The sequence below is a fragment of the Pecten maximus genome, unplaced genomic scaffold (genome assembly GCF_902652985.1).
Source record: "Pecten maximus unplaced genomic scaffold, xPecMax1.1, whole genome shotgun sequence".
Classification (NCBI taxonomy): Eukaryota; Metazoa; Mollusca; class Bivalvia; order Pectinida; family Pectinidae; genus Pecten; species Pecten maximus.
In genome coordinates this window covers 22237-44606 of record NW_022979495.1, presented here as the reverse complement: position 1 = coordinate 44606, position 22370 = coordinate 22237, and the positions used below count along the sequence as shown (strand labels likewise).

General features: G+C 38.6%; 2 protein-coding genes across 2 annotated transcripts; one reads left to right on the top strand and one right to left on the bottom strand.

Moving 5' to 3' along the window:
* Positions 1-10432: 10432 nt before the first annotated feature.
* LOC117318747 lies at positions 10433-15657 on the bottom strand. The gene is made up of 5 exons (XM_033873697.1): positions 15503-15657; positions 14857-14947; positions 11438-13816; positions 10907-11034; positions 10433-10642 (listed from the first exon to the last, which is right to left on the bottom strand). Exons 1-4 carry the CDS (start codon positions 15633-15635, stop codon positions 10923-10925), a joined length of 2715 nt encoding a protein of 904 aa, XP_033729588.1. The 5' UTR covers positions 15636-15657; the 3' UTR covers positions 10433-10642; positions 10907-10922.
* Positions 15658-16461: 804 nt separating this feature from the next.
* On the top strand, positions 16462-22095 carry LOC117318748. The gene is made up of 10 exons (XM_033873698.1): positions 16462-16653; positions 17000-17086; positions 17653-17789; positions 18511-18623; positions 19408-19475; positions 19753-19892; positions 20151-20279; positions 20894-20941; positions 21495-21654; positions 21968-22095. Exons 1-10 carry the CDS (start codon positions 16482-16484, stop codon positions 22078-22080), a joined length of 1167 nt encoding a protein of 388 aa, XP_033729589.1. The 5' UTR covers positions 16462-16481; the 3' UTR covers positions 22081-22095.
* Positions 22096-22370: the final 275 nt, after the last annotated feature.

Sequence of the window (22370 nt, the reverse complement as noted above, 5' to 3'; positions counted from 1 at the left end):
GCGAGCAACGGGGCGATAGGTGCCGTTCTCTGCCAGGATATTGAAGGTCAAGAGAGAGTGATAGCATACGCCAGTCGCACCTTGACCAAGGCGGAACGCCAGTATTGTGTGACCAGGAAGGAATTACTTTCGATTGTGGCTTTCGTAAAGCTCTTTCGGCACTACCTGTACGGCAGGAAGTTCAGAGTCAGAACTGACCATGGGTCACTGCGGTGGTTGCTCAACTTTAAAAACCCGGAGGGCCAGTTAGCGAGGTGGTTGGAGATCCTGGGGTCATATGATATGGATATAGAACACAGGCCCGGCGCTAAGCACCAGAACGCAGATGCTCTTAGTAGAGTACCGTGTAAACAATGTGGGTACGATCCTGACTGGGAAAAGGCAAGGGACATAATACACCAGGTTACTACCTGGCTACAGGGTATTGTACCGAGAACAGAGAGAAGACGAGTCTTGCATCAGTGTCATGACTCAAAGACCTCTGGACATCTTGGCATACGAAAAACCATTGCGAAAATTAGGCAGCGCTATTATTGGCCTGGATTACAAGCTGATAGCAGAAATTACGTCGCAGGATGTGAGCAATGCACCAAACGAAAAGGTCCTTCGAAGACCAAGCGCGCACCAATGGGAATTGTCCACTCTGGGATACCCATGGAAAGAATCGCGACGGATATACTTGGGGAACTGCCCGAAACAGACTCTGGCAATCGCTATATCCTCGTAGTCAGTGACTACTACACAAAATGGACTGAGAGTTTTGCCATGCCTAACATGGAAGCCCAAACTGTGGCGACCATCATTGTGGAGGAGGTTGTTGCACGGTTCGGGGTGCCGCGGTACATACATTCCGACCAAGGGAAGCAGTTTGAGGGCAAACTTTTCAAGGAAATGTGTCAGCTCTTACACATTAACAAGACTAGAACTACGCCCTACCACCCCCAGTCAGATGGAATGGTCGAGCGCTTCAATAAAACATTAGCGACAATGCTCAGCGCTTACGTCAACGAGCACCATTCCGACTGGGACACCTACCTACCTTACGTAATGATGGCCTACCGTTCGTCTCAACACGAAACCACTGGATATACGCCGAATATTCTCATGCTAGGTCGGGAGGTTGCAACACCACTAGACTTGATATATGAAATGCCGAGATTTGCAAAAGCTATCCCTCAGCAGAGATGGGTTTGGGAGCTGCAAGAAAGAATGGAGGAGGCACATTCTTTTGTCAGAGAGCAAATAGCTGGTGCTATGCTCAGACAGAAGCAGTACCATGACCAGAAACTAAGCTGGCAGAGCTTTGGAGTTGGCGAGTTGGTATATGTCTTCTTTCCTCAGAAAAAGCAGGGCCTATCACCCAAACTTACAAGTTTCTGGCGGGGGCCTTTCCAGGTGTTAGGCAAATGCTCGGATTTGAACTACAAAGTCAATTGCGGACCAAGGGGAAAGCCGCAAGTGATTCATGTAGACCGCATTCGAAAGAAATACGATCAGTATCTGAGAGGGGAGCAGAGCGGTGGCCAAGATCAGTCTGCTCCAGAGGGGGCAGATGAAATAGATCAGGAAACCCCTTTTCTACGAGCTGATCCTCCAGTAGAATTAGATATGGGTGGGTCTGAGGTAGATGATAGAAGTAGCGTTGAGTCAGACACTGAACCTCTCACTGCCAAAAGTCGGCGACGCCGACGACCACCACGCTGGATGAAAGACTATATCAATAATTGTACATTCACTGTCAGGGAAACTTGTTTAGTTTCCTTTCATTTGTATGTTTCAGGATAGTGAACACCAAGACCACCCCTGTGACGTATCCATTCAGATGTCCTCTCTGTGGTGCTAAATTCTTGGACGAGAAAAACTGGTCCAGCCACCTACTTCGTTGCGGCAGGCAGCGCATGGAGAAGGAGGCATATGTCTGCAATATCGGTACCTGTAACTACGCCACAGCTAAGAAGGCAGATTTGACACGACATCAGCGGCGCTGTCACGAAAACGACCAGCAGGACAGCAGTGAGAGTAAATGGGAGAGGCAGGATCCAGGTGAGCTGGGTTTAGTTTTTGGCGGAGGTACGGTGGCCGCAGATGTATCTGTGCCGCCGGCTTCAGCGAGCGTGCAGCTAGGACGGACCATCCGGAAGTCCACTAAGCCACAAGCCATTCCAGCTACTTCTAGAGTTAAGAAGATCATTCCTCCTGTCATTGCTCTTGGACGTCCTCCAGTAACGAGCAGTGCACTTGAGACCCTGCTGGCTAGTGTCAGTGAGGTAGGCGCCACTGCTCATGATGTCAACGTTCCTACAAGTCAAAATACTCCAGCGACCGTATCTGAAGTGGTGACCTTCAGTTCCACAACAGCTGACAGTTCTGGGTTCCTGCCGAGACCTACTGTAAGCGGAAGGGGAGTCCAAACTTCAAGCGTACAGGCTGTAGAAGGCAGTATCTCCTCACCTTCCATCATGGCTACAACACTTAACAGGCAAAAGAGAATGATGGATGTTGCGACGCAGACAGACGTGAAGAGTTCCAAGCATCGCCATTTCAGAAAAAGGGCCAAGACAACGGTGGAGGGTCCTGTAACTCTACACGAAATTTCAGAGGAGGAATGGTGGGAGTGATATGGTGAAAACTAACCATAGGACCATACTAGTTTAGTTGTTACACATCCGCTACATCGTTGATTAATTACATTCTATTTCTGCTGTCACTCAGGCAAGTGACGTGTTGCAAATGCGAGGTCGCATTAATCTTCAGGGGAAGGTAGTGTAATGAAAACGTATAGTAGAGTTAACCGTGTTCGCGTTTATGTGTGTATGTTGTGTATGATCTATAAATAAACCACGTGTAATCATTGTCATGTGGCGTCCGGTTGTTTGTGCATGCAAGTAGGTATAGGATGAAAGCGCTCGTAAGACCAGAATGCAGGTGACGTCACGAGAAATGGGATAACCTGATTTACCCAGAAATGGTTTAGGCCGGCTGTATATAAGAGCGGGTTTGTTTCATCTGAGGGAGAAAATCTGACAGAAGCTGGCTTGTGTTGACGACTGGAAAAGACTACAGACTACAGGTAAAACTACAGAGACTGAATAAGTCTCTGGGGAAAGACTGTACAGGTAGTGGTCGCTGAGTAAGTGACCAGTGGTCGTTAGGCAGCAGGGAGGTCAGTGTGGCTGCTGCGCTGTATAAGCTGGTGCGCTAGCTATATATAGATAGCCATTGCGACGTACCAGTGCCGGGAACACGTGCTTGACCTGGCAGTGGTGCGCGAGGTAGCCGGTGCGCTGTGCAAGTGCCGGGAGCACTTGTAATAGGCGTGCTTTATCTGGCATTGCCGGTGCGCGAGGTAGCCGGTGCACAAGGTTACAGTGCCGGGAGCACTTGTAATAGGTGTGCTTGATCTGGCACCGCCGGTGCCCGAGGTAGCCGGCGTGCTCGATTGGTCATTGCCGGCGCGCACGACAGTCACAGCTCACTAGTGCACGGAGAGAGCACATGCATTAGGCGTTTGCGAGCGTCAGTGCCTGCTATTGTTATATTTGTATGGTAGTTTTAGAGGTCCGTGGCAAGCAGCACGACCGTTTCACTTGTTCTTGTATGTCATATATAGATTAATCATTTGTAAATATTACCGATTCCATACCATTGAGATTATTATATAGGCATCAAATTTGTTTGTGTTTTACATATTAGGACAAATACAGTATATAAATTATTATAAGTTTAGGATGTTCAGTCTGATTATAACGAAACCATTCATTTCAATTTAGGGTAAGGAAATTGTTAAATTTAATTTCAACAAGAGTATATCATCATGGTCTGAAATGTCCACGTTAATTTCGATAACGTCGGAAAAGCCCTTGCAGGGACAGTTACACAACACAGGTTCAAGGTCACCTGTTCAAATTCAAGTTCAAGTTCACAAATATTTGGCCAACCCTCACATCAGACTGATCAAGTTCAAGGACACAAGTTCAAGATCATAAATTCAAGATAACAAGGAACAGTGAACAAATAGAAAAGTAGCCCAAACATATTGTTGTGTGGTGTACACATGCCACCAGATGGATCCCCTTTAGGGTTCTGCCATAGGATGATCCCTTTTGCCCCGCACCTCAGGCCCCAGGGGGGTCAGCCAAATCATTTGTATAAGATTGAATCCCAGCCACTTAGGGATGTTACCACTGAAATGCATAGCCTAGGCTGCCCTGCAGGTAGGGCGTAAGCATTGTACCTGCTGCCCAAATCACGTAAGAGATGACTAAATTTGGGATCTTATCTTTTGTCTTCTTTGTGAAAATATTGTTTCTTCCTAATGCCTTGTTGACAGTTTCTCACTTTTGGCCTTTAGTTGAGCGTTCGCCCCTGTGAGGAAGGCTTTGGGTTCTATCCCCTAGCCGAGACATACTAGGGTCTTTAAAAAGGTAGTTGCTTATACTCATGCTTGGCGCTCAGCATTTTGGAGTGGGATGACTGGTTAGCCCGTTGTCAGTATAATGTGACCGGATGTGGTGCCCTTCTGTGTATCTTAGGCAGTATGCTTCAGTGAGGTAGCACTATAAATCGGCAAATGTTCAGGAATATCACAAGGGGACTTAACATGAACATAAAGCAGCCTCACAAAACATCAATACGCTCTCACCATATGCATGCATTTCATATGCACGGAAGGCCCAGAGAAGAAGTCATTAATAGCAATATTGCTATATGGCCCCTTTAGCCCCAACCCTCAGGTCCCTGGGGGATCAGTCCCATCATCTGTTTAAATCTGAATCCCAGTCACCTAGGGATGATACCACTAGAATATATCAATGTCATACATTGCTAAGTTTCAGAGAAGAAGTCGCTAATATCAATATTGCCAAATGGACCCCGCCTGGCCCTGTCCCTCAGTTAAATTCTGATCAGCGATTACATATGGCGCCCGACTTAATACCCACAGAGATGGGGTCCTGTGTGTGTTTTCGGGGTCAAAGACCTTGATGAAGGAGGGAGGAATGTAGCAGAACTGGGTAGATCATCGGCGCCCAGGTCACAGCTAATCGATAGAGCATTCAGCTAGTGTTCGGATGTCATGGATTCAAACTTTGGTCTGGCTATTTTTCCTCTCCTATTACATATATAGTAGTTTAAATCCTGTTAGCCAGGTAGATTATGTAAGTGCTCTTAATTGTGCTTTGGGTTGGGTAGGCACATTGTAAGTGTCATACTGGCCCAGCATCATGATGGTCAGATGGGTGACACCTCACAGGGACAGACTTGACACTTTACCTGTATAAAAAGTTGTTTTTGCTTTTTGAATTTAAAGTTATTATTTCTAATTGATAATAATCAATTAGACATTACTGTTGGTATCATTTGATAGTGTAAGTTATGCAGTTTATGGAAGTGTTTTTATTATTTTAAACAATGCAGTAGTTTGGGCACTGCATTGATCTATATGTCATTGAGGTATCTAATAAACACTTAAAGTCTAAATTAAATTAATATAACATGTTTCAAGTAAAATGTAATTAATATGGTTATAAACTAGAGTGTGTCATCTAGAGATGCTAGATTATAGATTTTGGATATCAGTATTGGTTTGGTAAATAATGAAGTTTAAATATGATAGAGAAACAGTACCGGGGATTCAGAGGTCAACCTGTGGATTGGTAGGTGGCCTTAGGGGGTGACTTCTCTGAGGGTCAGAGAATGATTATATGTATGTGAGATGTATGTGCGAAAAAGAGAGAAGAGAAATAAGGAGAGAGAGGAGAAGGAATGAAGGAAGGGAAGAGAGGAGAATAGAGAGAACCAGAAGAACAGTGGGAACGGAGAGAACAACAGAGAATGATAGAGAACAAGTGGCAGAATATTGGAAAGTCAGGGAGAACAGAACTATAAGAGATACAGAAATAGAGAGGAGACTAAAAAGAGAACATTGTGTAAATTGGATATATATGTTTGGATGAATTAGAAAATAAAGAAGAAAAACCTGAAATTGGATTTGGACTTATTACAACGCGACAACAATTGTTGAAACGTGAAACACATAAAAAACATGTGCAATATATATTATTGCCCTGGCCACTAAATGGGGACTAAAAGTGTTTCAAGATAAATACCAAGGTAAAACCATATTATAACTTTAATACTTAATTCCATTTCAAAAAAATTTCAATTGTACATGTTGACTACACAGACCAGGAATCGAACCTGGATCCCTCTGATCTGCAGTCTGAGAACTCTGCAATGAGCTACCTGTGTATCAAGTTCAAATGTATGCACGATTGATAATTTCTTTTATGTCTCTATTTTGTATTAAATGTGATATATGTTATTCAAACATCAATTGTATCATGATTAAACTGGATGGCGAAGAAACAGATTTAAACACAATCACTATCATCAATTTGAATGACAATGAGATTATTTTGTGTAATCCAGAAAACAAAAGAAAACACACGACACTCATGGTACTCACACCATGGAATATCATAAAAAGTTGACATAAACATAAGGGGCGCCATGTACAGTCACATGCCATTGGCAATGACGACATTGTTACGATTGGTACTTAAGCTTACCTTCACCAGAATTTAAATACAGTTATCATTTGACATAGGGTGTGGTATATTTAACAAAAAAAATAACATTTTTATTGCCCAGACAATATGTATACTTTGAAAGGCTGTCAAGGATATAATTCATGTCCCCACAAAGGAGGGCCCTCGCTCTACACACACATATACCCCACACCTGGAATCTAAACATGTACATCAAACATTAACAAAAAATATCATAATATACCAAGTGATGTGTTAATGCTTTTCATCACTTGCAAGAAAAACTTCCAAAACATGTCAAAAAGCTTTTTTTCACCAAAAATCTTTTAGTTCGACTCCAGGAAAGGATAGTAAAACTCCACAGGGAACCTAAAGTGAAATATCAGTACAATAATTAGGTGATATGTTAATGCCTTTCAACACTGGTACCAAAACTTTAAAGTTGGAAAGCCAAGTCTGGGGTGACAACATTAGCTCTCAATCTACTTCAAAGATGTGAAATAATAATGGAGACATCTACTTCTGCTTTTATTTCCAACCTCGACACGGGCAAACATACAAGAATAAAAAAACCTGAAATATACAGAAACTAGCTGGCCTAAGTATACATTGACAACTTGAACAGACGTCCAGAGGGCCAACCTGAATTTGTGGGGAAAAACCTGCATGCATATGTACACCTTATGAGTCCCTAACATTCCTGTGTATTTCAAACAAAATCGGTTGATAGCTATATAGGAGTTGTCCGAACTGTCTTGACAAAGTTTTCCACAAGAATATGGGTATTGAAACCTGGTAACCATGGAAACCATAAATTCTGTAGAGAAATATCATGCATGCACATTTACACATGGTCCCTATGACTCCTGAAGCAGTTCACAGGTATGTGAGGAGTTGATCACTGAACAAAATTTGATCCCCCCTCACCCAAAAAATAAAGTATAGTCACCTGGTTACCAAGGTAACCACAAAATTACAACATGATATAAATTACGCACATCTACAATATATAAGGGTTATTGCCATAAAGTTTCTTTGAAATTCCCTCAGTAGTTTAGGAGGAGTAGCCAGTACATTGTTGTATCTACAGACAGACGGACAATCTGATTCCAGTATACCCCCTAACTTCGTTGTGGGGGGTATAATTATATCAAGTATTGTTATTCCTACCATTCCTAGAAATTAGAGTCTCGAGTGCTACCTGACACGTCCCAAATATTGAGTTCATGGTTTTGAAAAATTCACACTTGCTAGGATTTAGTTAAATCCATGTTTCTCCGATCTCTCATTTTTTAATACACCACCTAACCTCTCCAAATAGTCATCAAATATCAAGATGTCATCCAAGAAAATCAAACTATCAATCAGATTTTTGTCACCCATTCACATCTCCATGATTCTCTGAAATGTTGAGGGTGCATTACAAAGTCCAAATGGTAATGGATGGAACTGCAGTTTTCTCTTCGTCATTGTCCTCAACTTCAATTTGATAATACCCTGACCTCAAAAATATAGAAAATATTGACTTCCACTCGCCTAAACATTGTCCTAGCCCGAACTTACTGGTCAGCCTCTAATGACTCCAAATCGAATTAACTCCTAGGGTCTCACCATCGAAATCTTCCTCAATCTCTCTTCCATCAGGGCCCCGTTGTGGTGACTACGCTATTATAATCCTGATAAAATCATTCCTGGTAAAACTAACTTGACAAAAATTCATGAAACTATAACACTTGGCGGTCTCCTCCTACCTGACAATTTTAAGGAATACATTCACTCAGGTTTTGACGTAACGGAGAAATGAGATTTTCACTAATCAAGTGATTAAGCTTTATAATCACGTTTTGAACAGTTCTGCCCAGATGAACTTTCACCTTTAGTTGACTCCAGTGAGAAATAACCTTGGCCTCATTAATAGAACATAGCACAGATGTTGCATTAATCTTAACTGAGCGACATGTGATATTGCAAACTCTTACCGGAATTCTAGAATTATTTCCCCCTGCCACCTGAACCAGCCTAGGACATACAACTAATCCCTCAGGCGTACTCCCACAATCCTCAACAACAACAGAATCAACCTCGCCCTTCTTCCGTTCTAGACTTTAATTAATAACTCTGCTTTCTCCAGGACCAATACTAAAGGGACTCCTGTTGGTCGTTGTTATACTTTCTCCAGGACCAACACTAAAGGGACTCCTGTTGGTCGTTGTTATACTTTCTCCAGGACCAATACTAAAGAGACTCCTGTTGGTCGTTGTAATACTTTCTCCAGGACCAATACTAAAGGGACTCCTGTTGGTTGTTGTTAGACTTCCTCCAGGACCAACACTAAAGGGACTCCTGTTGGTCGTTGTTATACTTTCTCCAGGACCAATACTAAAGAGACTCCTGTTGGTCGTTGTTATACTTTCTCCAGGACCAATACTAAAGGGACTCCTGTTGGTCGTTGTTATACTTTCTCCAGGACCAACACTAAAGGGACTCCTGTTGGTTGTTGTTATACTTTCTCCAGGACCAATACTGAAGGGACTCCTGTTGGTCGTTGTTATACTTTCTCCAGGACCAACACTAAAGAGACTCCTGTTGGTCGTTGTTATACTTCCTCCAGGACCAATACTAAAGGGACTCCTGTTGGTCGTTGTTATACTTTCTCCAGGACCAATACTAAAGGGACTCCTGTTGGTTGTTGTTATACTTTCTCCAGGACCAATACTAAAGGGACTCCTGTTGGTCGTTGTTATACTTTCTCCAGGACCAATACTAAAGGGACTCCTGTTGGTTGTTGTTATACTTTCTCCAGGACCAATACTAAAGGGACTCCTGTTGGTTGTTGTTATACTAGCTAACTGATTTAATCCCACAAAAGCTTTCCTCCATACACGAGCCTCATCTGAGCATCCTAATTCCTCCTGGTCCCCAACGATTTAGTACATTTGTATCTATGATAATGGGCACCTGCCTATTGTATGCGGTATCTGTAACTACCATAATAGGAACATGCATAGATTTCTTAAGCACTTGACAAACAAGTGGTCACCTGAGATATATGTTAGCATACGTGACCCCTGTGATCTTGAATGAAGGTCAAAGTCATCTATTTGAACAACTTGGTAGCCCTTCATCCTAGCATGCTACATACCTAATATTGGGTCTCTGGGTTTTTTTTATCATCAAAGAGAAATCATTTAAAGATTTTAGCATATTTGACCCCTGTGACCTTGAATGAAGGTCAAGGTCATCCATTTCAACAAACTTTAAAGCCCTGCATCCTAGCATGCTACAAACCTAATATTGGGTCTCTGGGCCTTTGGTTATTAAAAAGAAGTCATTTATATATTTTAGCATATTTGACCCCTGTGACCTTGGGGGCCGCGGTGGCCGAGTGGTTAAGGTGTACCGACACTTTAACACTAGCCCTCCACCACTGGGCTGCCAGTTTGAAACCTACGTGGGGCAGTCAATGCCAGGTACCCGGCTGTAGATTTTCCATGGAAAAATTAATGGTCAATTAATGTTCCATGGAATTCCATGGATTTCCATGGAATTCCATGGAATGTTCACACTGGAATTTTTCCAGTGAGAAATTCCATGGACAAAACCCCAGGTTCATGGAACTTTTCCATGGAATTCCATGGAAAATATGAAAAGTCTGGAACTTTTCCATGGAAAGTGTGGACTTTGACAAATTTTGATTCTGATTCTACTTAGAAATATTTTTGCACTATTGTGGACTTAGAAAATTTTCTAGGACCAAGAAAATTTTCTAAGTAACATGTGTATGGTAAAATGTATAAAAATAGATATTTTCAACAATCTTCACTCCATTGTTGAAAGCAACATATCAAATTGTACAGAATTACATAACGCAACTAGATGGACTATTTAAATTTATTTTTCTGGAAAAAAAAAAAAATAATTTGATCAATTATGCAAATTTACCTTCATCAACAAATCTGAATGCATTTTTAATATTTTTACAAAAGTCTTTCAAGTAAAACTAAGATAAAGAGTTCTTTCTGGAGAGTAAAATCCCAGGTTCCTGTACTTGCATAGATCAAACATGGCGCTCTACTCATCTGGTCTTCCATCACCTATGGAGTTAGATACATATATGCAAAAATTAAATCATTTTCAGAGTACAAGCGTTATAAATAAATGTATTCAACTTATTCAAAGGGTGAATAGAACATTTACATCACAAATACAAATAAATAGTCACAATTGAAGTTTAACTAGAGACTACTATGTATACAATTACCTTAACTTGGACCTTACTGGACATTATGGCATGTATGTATATGATTATATATGATGTAATACAATATCAAATGAAGTATTTATATGCTTAAACTTACCAGGTTAATGTTTTGTTCAATCTCTTTCCACATTGTTAGGAAGAATAGCACCAAACAGACTGGTTTTAACCGGCACAATCATCATGGGCTCTCTTAATGTCTCTGCTGGAATAACAACTCGTTCATTCCTGTAAAATTAAATTGCCATTGTCAGAAAAATACTGATTAAAATGCATGCCATTCATTTCACAATTCCTTTAATCAGAGAAATTAGTGTTTGGATTACTTTGGTGGCAGTGGTATTTCTGATTTATTACCTTATTTAAATTATATCTGGATTATCTGTCAAGATTTATTCAATTTTATCACTAGTCGGATAACCAAATCACCTTGACGTAAATAATTGTCCCTTTGGAATGTTATTCATTGCCACTGTAACCATATCAACGTAACGTAAGTCAGGTAAGCATTTGAAAATGAGGTCATAAATACTCTAAAGCATCAAGAAGTCAAACATTCTGACAACAGCATAGCCTAAACATGAAATAAATGAGATTTTTTCTAAATCAGAAGATGAATGTTGATCCTTACCCATCAAACTCCAACTTTTGCAAGAAAGGAACTCTTCCCGGCAATATAGATCCTGATGATATTAACAGCTTGCCAAAGGCAAACACCTTTCTGGTCTTTTTTTCCATAACATAGCTCTCAACTTCAACAGCATCTGCATCTTTTCCGTCATTTGTTTTCAACAGTTTCTCAAGCTTGATGGTGTAGGAGTTTTGTTTTTTCATTTTACACAAACTTTTACAGTACATCTGAAACCCATTGCGAGCTATTTTGGTCACATTAATGAAATCTTCCTTCTTGTTGGTACCAACAAGAGATTTTAGATTGTTTAAATCCTCAGGAGTCAAGGCAAGTGATGAAGTTGAGCTTTTGATGATGGAGCACTGGAATGCTTCAGAGTCTGCTGAAAATCTTTCTGAACGTGTATCTAACATATCCTGTAAAAAGCAGTTCACTTCATTGGAATTATCAAACTTGCTTGATCGAAGACTGGATTCTATGCGTTTCTGTGCTTGAAGTGACCAAAATATCTGTTTGCAAACATTTCCAGTGCCGTGGATTGACCTCTTGATTTCACCATTGAAAGACTCGTACGGAAACCATGACCATGCCCACAAAGGACCCCACAGATTTACAAATGGTACCAAGTGCGTAAGGTTGTGCACATTTAGACTCATGCATTCTTTGCCATATAATCTCTGAATATTAGAGACGAATGTTCGGAGAAGTGCATCAGCTCTTGTCAGATCATCTGAAGATATGCCCTCTGTCAGCAGTAGGTAAGTTCCTTCAACCAAGCAACTGAAATGTGTGTTGTAAATCTGTGGTAGATGACCATTAAGGCAAGGCAGCGAGTAAAATAGTAGCCAGTTTCGGAGTTCTGATGCTTTCCAATGATGATAGTTGTTGGACAATGTTCTTGGGAGACGATGGATCATATATGGAGGTTTGATATTTCTCAGAATCTTGTCAATATCTGTGACCTTTGAGCCGATGAAATATGGTTTTGAAGAATATTTTGAATTGAACCAAAAATCTAACATTCTTTTGGCGACTCCTAGCAAAATCCCACGCATGTAATCAATCACCACATTAGTAGTCAAAGAAAAATATGGCAAGTACCACAGAACACTTTCTCCAAGAAATCCCTCAGTCCTGGAACTAGTCTCACGGGCAACAACTGCACTTGCCCTTGCAACCTCATCTGTGCGAATAACAGGTGGTTGATCTCTACTTGGGTATGCTCTGCAATGTGCTTTACCACTGGGCACTACCTCTCCTGGCTCCATGCAGTAAAGACAACCATTCAATCCATTATGCTGTGTCATGGCGCAAACATAGGCTCTGGCTTGTAAATCCATGGTAGCAATAATCAGCATGGCCTTTGTTTTGATTTCAGTAACTTCCAGCTCATGTGAAACTATGTGAAATGTCACTCCATTTGTGTACATGTTCAACAGATCCATCACAAGAGGTCGCAAAAACATGTTCATTTTCGGTTTACCAGTGCCCTGCCATACACCCCAAAGGAGCATGTTCTTCTTCCTGAAACGTTCCTTTGGAGGAATTTCATTTATTAAGAGGTAAACTGGCCACAGTGAAACAGCAGAACTTTTGAACAGTGGAATGCCGTCTATGAACAGAGATAAAGTGAGATTTGAGGTTTGGTCTAGAAATCCTCCTGGTTCCTTTAATTTCTTGTAGCCAAGTCCACTCTTCAGGTCTGAAATGCTGCCTGTAGTTGACGTTGTGCCCCGTGATATCTCAATTGAATTCCACACACCCTCTCTTTCTAGTATTTCCTTCAACTGCACAGTAAGGTTTCCAGTGATAAAGTAGTTTTGATTTGCTTTCTTTTTGCCTTGACATCCAGGTGTTTGACAATTAAGTTGTTCTGGATCTGTATCAAACAGCTTTGAGCAGGATTCACAATAGATGTGGTATTTCAAATAGTTTTCATCAAATCCACAGGACTCTTTCAATTGGTCTATTGTTGTGTGAGCAATGTTATTTTCAGGCAATCCTAGTTGTGAAAATCTCAATACATCCTTTATCGCAACAGCGGACAAATTATGGCGATTGGCTAATGCACTGGCTGCTAATAAGTATTCAGACCTTGTAACAGTACTACTGTATAAGCTAGTGCTGGGTGGTATGACATATAAGGGAGGATCATTGGTTCTGGATGTTGGTAAAATTGAAATTTCGCTGGTTTCTTCTTCTTCTTCACCACTGGAGCTATTTCCATGGTCATAATCATCCAGGTCTGATAGCTCATCATCAACCAGGTTGCTAGCCAAATCCTCTTCATTGTCTTCTACATCGACAACAATGGGAATCGCTGTATCAAAATCATATTTCTGACTTCCTTCTAGTGGAGGACTTTCATGCATGGATTGCCTGCAAACAATATGAAAAATTAAGGATCTTATGAATTACAGAACTACAATTTTAACATTATAAATTATTCCTAAGAATATGACTAAAAGTACTATTATATATTTTGCTGTTTTCATGACTACAATTTAACCTGGATTATAGTACACAGTTTGGATATTGTTATCTTTTTTTCATTGAAAACAAAGAGATCCTTAAGGGATCCTGGTGAATAATATTCATTGGATCAATGCAAGACTGATCTTTCCTCTACTTTTCTCATCTTTCCATTTTCCATTTGATATGAAATTTGTAAATCTCCTGAAATATAGCAACACAATATCCAATAATATTCATGTATGAAAATTCCTTCTGAAACTGCTGAAATAGCAGATAGAAGAAATGTTTACAGATGAACTTTCAGACAGATGAGGAACGAGACAAAGGGCGATATCAACAGACCAATTGAAAATTAAAGGTGTAGAGCCTATATAAAGTCCTTTGATAATCAACAATATTCCATTTTACAACTTTCATTAGTCCATCTCCAAGATTTATTACAGCCTCAATCGAAAGTTTAAAACTCGGTTCACTGCAAAAGCTAAATGGATTCATCCAATAAAACTTGAATTTAGCTCTGTAACGTCTAAAGAAATTGCAAGGTCTTGTCTACTTTAATGCACGGCCAGACCGGGGTTGGAACCCGGGACCTCCGAACACTAGCCGGATGCTCTACCAATTGAGCTACCTGGTCGCCAACGATCAACCCGGTCCAGTTCTGCTACACTCTTCCCTTCCTTTTAAAGTCTTTGACCCCGAAGACCTAACAACTCACAACCCCAGGTTCGGGTATCCCCTTGTTAAGTATTCATCTCACTTGAAACAAGGTTTGGTCACAGGTACCAAATGTAGTAGGTCAGTGGGAAAATGCATGGCCAGACCGGGGTTCAAACCGGGACCTCCAAACATTAGCCAGACGCTCTACCAATTGAGCTACCTGGTCGCAGACGATCGACCCAGTCCAGTTCCGCTATAAATATGTATGTTTTGTAATTCACATTTACCTATCATCTTTCTGGCGCCATAAAGTTGTCTTAGGAACAGAGACAGTGTCATCAGTTTCATACAGCTTGTATCTCTTTGAAGGACATCCAGCTGTGGAGTAAAAATATAAAGAATTATAAATAAAAAAATATCTACAGTAAATATGTAAAAAAAAAAAAAAAAAAATTGTAAAACCATGAGAAAATTCTTAAGCCTGTTATTTCGTGTCTAATTTTTTTGCATTATTAACCTCAGATTTAAAAACGTTATGAAGCTTTCTGAGCTGTCAAAAGGTCTCTGCCTTTTTTTTGTCCGGACACCAACTGACCTTAACCAAGCATTACCGAACCCTATTTGACACTGCACAAGTTCTGCCCTCAAATCAAGGTGGATTGAAAGATACAATAATATCAGTGTTTATAAAGTGTATTATTATATATCCAATTTAAACCACCCAAACACTAATTCACGACAACTTTATAATAATTTGCCACTAAACACTTTAAAATGTTACTTAGTTGTTTAATTTAATCAAAATCCTATCTTGGAAAATTTGGCAGTCAGCACAGTGTAAATCTGCCTTGGGAAATTAAAGTTATACGTTATATATCGTAAGTTCCCTAACTTGTAAACCACAAACAGTGTTGGATAAGTTAACATACTCACCTTGAATATCATGCTGACTGGCAATATGATTTTTAAGAGTTTGTTTTCGACTCAGCAAGTTACCACAATTCTCAATTGGACATCTCCAAACATTCTTTTCTAGGCGACATTGTAAAATGTCATCTTCATCCATGAGAATACCAGAAAAAACACCCTGCAGGTTGAATGAAAAAATAAATTGAGTTATTTGCTTGATTTCACAAGCATATGGTTGGTGTATACTGTATAAAATGAACCAAGTCAATAAATGACAGTTTATCAAAATATCTAACGCATGTACTACAGGGGCACGTAACGTAATAGTACTGCAATGCTCGCTGAATTATGTACACTCGGGCATTCTGGCAATTAGTCGAGTCATTTTCATGTTTAAAAGCACGAAAAAAATATAAATTTATATACGATATAAAGTCGAGGAAGAATAGTGTCACTTACTTGTGCAAGTAAACTTGTGAACTGATGAGTAGAACTACTGACTGCCTGCTGCGATCCTCTCCTCTCAAACAAATCGATATCGACAACGAATCGTTCAAGCGTACAAATTTAAGAAACAACGCTTAAGTTGACAGACAAAAAAGTTTCAAGATTAGGATTTTCATGCAGCGTTGAGAAAAACTTCAAAAAAAGATAAACAAAAGCCGTTGGTAATAAAATAACTACTAGATTCTACTGCCTATCGTGTTATTCTACAACACGGCGGCCATGATTGATGCGGATACTGAAGGATGCTGGGAAAGTACAGCTGCTGACAAAATATCTTAATTCGTCGAAATCGTTCATTTTTGTTCCAAAAGTACGTTATTTTTATCAGTAAGTATAATAATTAATAATACAGACATCTTATTGATATACGTAGTCTATACGAATATTCTCATAAAATCTCGAACATGCTGAAACTGTGTTGTCACGTGATTTATTTCCCGCGAATTCAAATAGTATTTCATCGATAGGCCTATAGATCTATTCTTCGCAATCCACCATGTTGGCATTAATTATTTGGGAGCACGATCGCCCCATCACTGGAAACGTTATAAACATGGTGAATATTGTAACTCCAAGGAAGGCTATTTGCGAGTACAGGGAAGGAGAACGAGTGAGTGCGAGATGCAAGGGATTTGGCGTACCCGACGGTGTCATCGGGAAAATTGCCGGTATGTTTTCATATTTAATATTCTGTCAGGAACATATAATAACGTTATAAATGTCCATTTCTTCACATAGTAAATACTTGAAAAGTACCTGCACTAAATCTAGGGTATCTGGGCATCCGATACGCCATCGATCACACACTACATTTTAAACTGGTTTATCACGTTAACGTTACATCCCGATAGGACTGCATCAATATGAGAAGGACATGGTTTCATAAACTTCACATCTTCCTCTTAAGTGTCATTGTTTACATTTCAAAAAGACGTCAGATCGTTGCGGTCTCTGCATCTGATCAGATACGTAAAGTTTAATATGGGCCTATATGTTTTCAATCTTAAAATTCAGAGGAGAGTCAGAGAAAAGACCTCGAAGATATCTTGAGGGGCGAAGAATTTGAGTCTCTTGTGAAGAAAATTTTGGATTCGTCAGACGGTAAGTTGGTAAAATATACAGTAGCGTGCCAAGTGTTCAGTCACGTATTACTTTTACTATATTTCATGCATGTCAATTTTAAAAAATATTGGCAATACCAGGCATATTAACAAGGAATAAAGAAAGAAATGACGTCACACTTTCGTAACGACTTGCACATATATTCATCATTTTTAGGAAAATTAAGCATTGGAAAAGTTTGTTAAAAATAGATGTTGTGAGCTAACAATGTTCTACTAGTGTATATGGAATAACAAGAAAATGCATTAAAAATTCATAATATTCTTTTGAAATTTGTCAAAATGCATGAAAACTATGTTAATGATATAACGTGACTGAATACTTTAGGCACGCTATACTGTATATTGGAACAAAAACTCTCTCCCTCCCACTTCTTTGCTTGATTAAAACTTAAAACATTTATTTATTTATTTATTAACTTAATTATAACTTCAAATGAGAATGTGATTAGCAGGTTTAATCTTTTAAGTCAGAGGACTTAAGGGAGCCAGCTGCATTACGCAACTTTAAGTTATTATTCCATAATGAATCTTTCGGTTTTGCAGATGATGTGGACATGGTTACACCAGAAACACCAGGAGTTGAGAATGACCCACAGACAATTGAACATCAACCTGCAGCTGCAACAGGGGTAGAAAAGATTAAGCTCCATAGACCAAAACCAAGAAGACCAGCAGAAGAGGTACAAACAAAACTGAAAAATACTGTTTAATTTGTTGTTTGTCTGTGTCAGTTTCTCCTGCAGAAATTTTCACTTGTCCAGATAAGAGTTTTTTGTCTTGCCTGGGACAGTAGTGAAGCAAGACATTTTAGGCACTACTTTTGAGGTGACATCAATTTCTGTTAAACTCTAAAATTTCTCTCAAAGTACATTTATACAAATGTAACTATCATAATGGAACCCGATATATAAACGATATAACCATCGAAACACACATTTCTTATTCAGAAGTTCAACTATAATTTACCTTTAATTGGACCTAATTAATTTTTACAATGTTAAGTGTTCGTTTAGCAAGGGTTGTGCTTTTTAATTAAGATCTAACAATGTACATATGTATATACATGTATGATATCATAATTATAACCAAACCTGAATTATACTTAAATCTTTGCATTTTATAACTAATTATTTGTACCATGTGGATAAGTTTTTGTGTTAAGTTTAATTCTCACTTAGTTGGGTAGGTTGGTGTTGAACCTTTAAATGTACTATATATAAATTTGTGTTATTAAACAAAATATCAAATAAAATAAAGCTGTTGAATTAATCTAAACGATATGTAGAAGCGGAGATATTAGAGCCATAGTTTCTGTGCATTTTCTTGTTTTATGTAAACGTTTAGTGATTCAAAAGTTTATACTGTCAATCTTACCAGATTTTTTTTTTGCAATAATTTCAGAGAAAAAAGAATGAGGAAATGCTGCGAAAGGCAACTGCAGCCGCAGCAGCAGAGCTAGAATTAACAGAGCTCGGTAGAGATGTGGAGCTGCATCAGCTTGAAAATGAAGCAAGGTAAGGGAGGTGTACTACGCGGTCTGCCAAAGCGTCAACATTTAATTTTTAGGCCTACCTCATTGATAGTTATTCAAATCGCCATATTTCTGTACGTGGTCCCTCGTCTATTTGTAAACAATCCTTGTAATCACTATTTCTTGAAAGGTACTAGAAGGATATTTTCAAACTTTGCATGTACGTTCTCCTTGCATTGGTTCCTAGTTGTTTTGCCTATTCAAATTTGAGTCTTATTAGGAGAAAAAATATTGGCTGTCAGGTGGCCGTCTTGGTTTAAGAAAGTTTTTTAGATCTTTCTTTAATACTAATAGACTTCATTTCCATGGATGGAATTTAAAAAAAAAAAATAAAAATAAAAAAAATATGAGCACTGGCCAAGAGGGCCAGAGTTCAAGCATGAATTCACTTATTCGATTTGAAGTGCACTGGTGCGAAAGTTACAAGCTTTGGAATCATATTTACACTAAACAATTTTGTCTAGTTAAGATTATATAGTATAGTGGTAATGCAGAGCAAATGTAAATATAAAGCAATACATGTAATTTAGTTGCCATTGGTTGCAAATGATTGATAAGTTGAGTATTAGTTGGCCCATTGCCTTACAGTTACAGTTTTATGTCATTTTCTCAAAAACATCTAGTATTCTATCAGTTCCTCACTATGTTTTCTTTTTTAAGTACATTAATATACGAAGATCACTTGTCATTATCTACCCTGATGAGGTATTGGTATTATTTTTGACTTTAAATTAAAATATTTTGAAAATTTATGATTTACATCACAGCCTTGAGACATCAACTTCGAGCCATTTGAAGAGAGGGCTGGATACCTTGATAGAGGAAGAGATGGAAAGTAAGCACTCTCATAAAGGTTCTAAATTAACTGATAACATGTAAAATTTGATTATTTTATGATATGGAATCAGAGGTCAGCAATACTGTACAATAGCCATTAAACAAATTAGCAGATACAGTAAAACTAAATTGCATAGGGGCATTGACATTCAGAGACTTTTCCAACTAACAATGATGTTGTCTTAAATATAATTCTTAAATTATACATTATTTATTTCATTTACGCTTTTCAGTGATAACAAAATCTTATCTTATTTCCCTCTTGTTTTATGCAGTTTCAAGAACAACAGACCAATGTGCCTGCACAAGCAGAATACAGAGGTTAGAACAGGAGGTCTGGCATCTTAACCAGAAGGTCCTCAGTCAGGAATCCAATATTTCCTGGCTGTGGAATCAAGTGCAGCAACTACAACAGGTTGGTAATTTAATTTTTTACATTTCAGACCACTTTTTTCTCAAAATGATTGTTCCTTGTAGTTAACTTGTTACTAAAATAAAGGGATTTTTTTTTTATTGTACTAAGTTAGTAAGATTCAGATGCAAATACAATCACTTCTTTATTTTCCAATTAACAAAATAAATTATATGTTCCACTGTGCACAAGTAGATACCATTTTAAGGCTACCACAATGGTGTGTTTGTATTTAAATATATCTTTGTGAAACTTTTTCAGACTCGAGCAACCCCTGTTCACACTGCTCATGTGTCTGGTAGTGGGATTCCTCCTGTTGAGATGGCTCCTCCTGATCTGGTGGCTCCTAACGAAGTTCCATCTGCAGTTGAGGCTCCAGAAGAGACCAATGTAAGGCAATATATACCGGTATGCAAAACATGTATAGCTACCTTCTGGAAGTTTGAGACATAAATGTTTCCTTTTTTTTTAACTGATAATATTATGTCATGGTTTAAAGAACTATTACTAGAATGAATTGGATTTGATAAAATTTTGTCTAGAGTATTAACAGTAGAAAAGGAAACTTAGTGTTGTAATGTTTTGCAACTGGGTCACCCAGATTTGGCTAAATGTGTATAGTTATTGATTGATAAGCATACTGGATTATGACTAAACTTTAGAGTTGGGTAATTTTATAATTAGCCTACCAGATGTAGTCCAGGGGAACAATTGCTTTACCACTGGCCTCAGCATTGCCCGTAGACAGGTTAAAGGTTTTTATAATAGGGTGTTGTCAATACAAATGAAGGTACAGCTCAGGAATTGACATGTACATTGATACTACATCTGTGGACCTGCTGACCTTGACAATGACCTTTGAGCTATGTCAGTTTATGCTTATTCCTAATTGCAACCCACCACACAAGCTATCTCGTAAGTCTTCTGACAAATCTTGTGATTTGCTACACAATTATAATCAACAATGTGCTTTTTAATGTATTTATTTCCTCTATATTTTTCAGCCTTCCAACAGTACTGAAGATAGTGCAACAGTGGGGGGATTCACAGATGTGAGTTTTGTTTTTTTATATACAGTGTAATTATATCAAATAACATTAAGTCTCTTAAATGAATTTTCAAAGTAATGTATTTTTACATGCCTGTCAAAATTTGATTGGAGTTATGATTATGGTTTGGTTTAGTGTTTTCCATCTAGAGATCTCTTCAATTTTCAACCAATCTTTTTTAAACTTTGTAGGGTTTATCATTATTTGACATGATATAATCTGTAGATGTTTTTCTGTCAGAGTAACAGTTGCATGTTGATTTAACATTTTGAGCAAAAGTTATTTCCCTTTATTATTTTAAGTATATGAAGGATTTTTAAGGTTACCTGAGCAGGTGACTAATTCTAATTGCCTTTTGTCCATCTTGGTGCATCCGTTAACACTCAACCGAAATTTTGAATTACATGGTCTCCTTCCCTCAGGGGCCTGTGGGGGTCGGTCAATATGGGTAAAATTGATGAAAATTGAAAATGGACTTTTATATCTATAATCTTAAGTATTGCTGAAACAAGAATTAAACTGACATTAAAGAAAAACTTTTTTTTTTCCATTTCAGAGTCAATTGGAATGGAAATCCTCCCACTGCAGCACTTATTCTAAAATGAGTGCTGTGCTGTTCCGGACGCTCTTTCATGAAGAAGAATATGTAGGACGTACATTAGCGGGTGGAGGAAATAAACCCCAGGTTGACCCTGTAAAAATGCAGGCCATATACAGTATGTATACATATACACTTACAGTATTAATTAATGTCTTACATTTGGTTTTGGTTTTATTTGCTTTAAAACGTCCTAGCAACAGCTAAGGTCATAAATGGTTAAGAATATTAAGAAAACGTGACAGATTTTTAGTTATTCAAACAAAATAATTTCATTCTTGTTGATTACACTACCCAATATGACACTATCAGAGAGGCTTTTTAAGATACAAATGTAGTAAGATATTAATGAAAGTATAAGATTTCTCTTTCTAACAAACTAAAAAGTGACATATACATTACTAAAATATTTGTTTAAATATTTCTTTCAGGAGTGGTGGCTAAAAAGTTCCCTGGATCAACACCGGTTATGATCCGGGAGAAGTTGAGGGACCTGGTTAAACCTTGCAGGGTGAAAAACAGGAGAGCAACACCACAAAAATAAATTCGAGAATCTCTATTTTTTTCCTCTTTTGTTTTTGTTAGTGAAACATGAAGTGTTTTAGCAAATAGAAACCTCCATATGTTTTTAGAAGTATGTTTCAGCCTTCTGTGACATGTTACAAGTTTCAAGCAAAGAAGACTTGCAGACCTGCTGCATACTGATTTCAAAGGAAGACAGAGTATAATAGAATTTGTCTATGGAATTTTTCCATGGATTCCATGGAATATATCCATGGACTTTCATGGAACTTTTCCATGTATTCCATGGAATATGTCCATGGAACTTTTCCA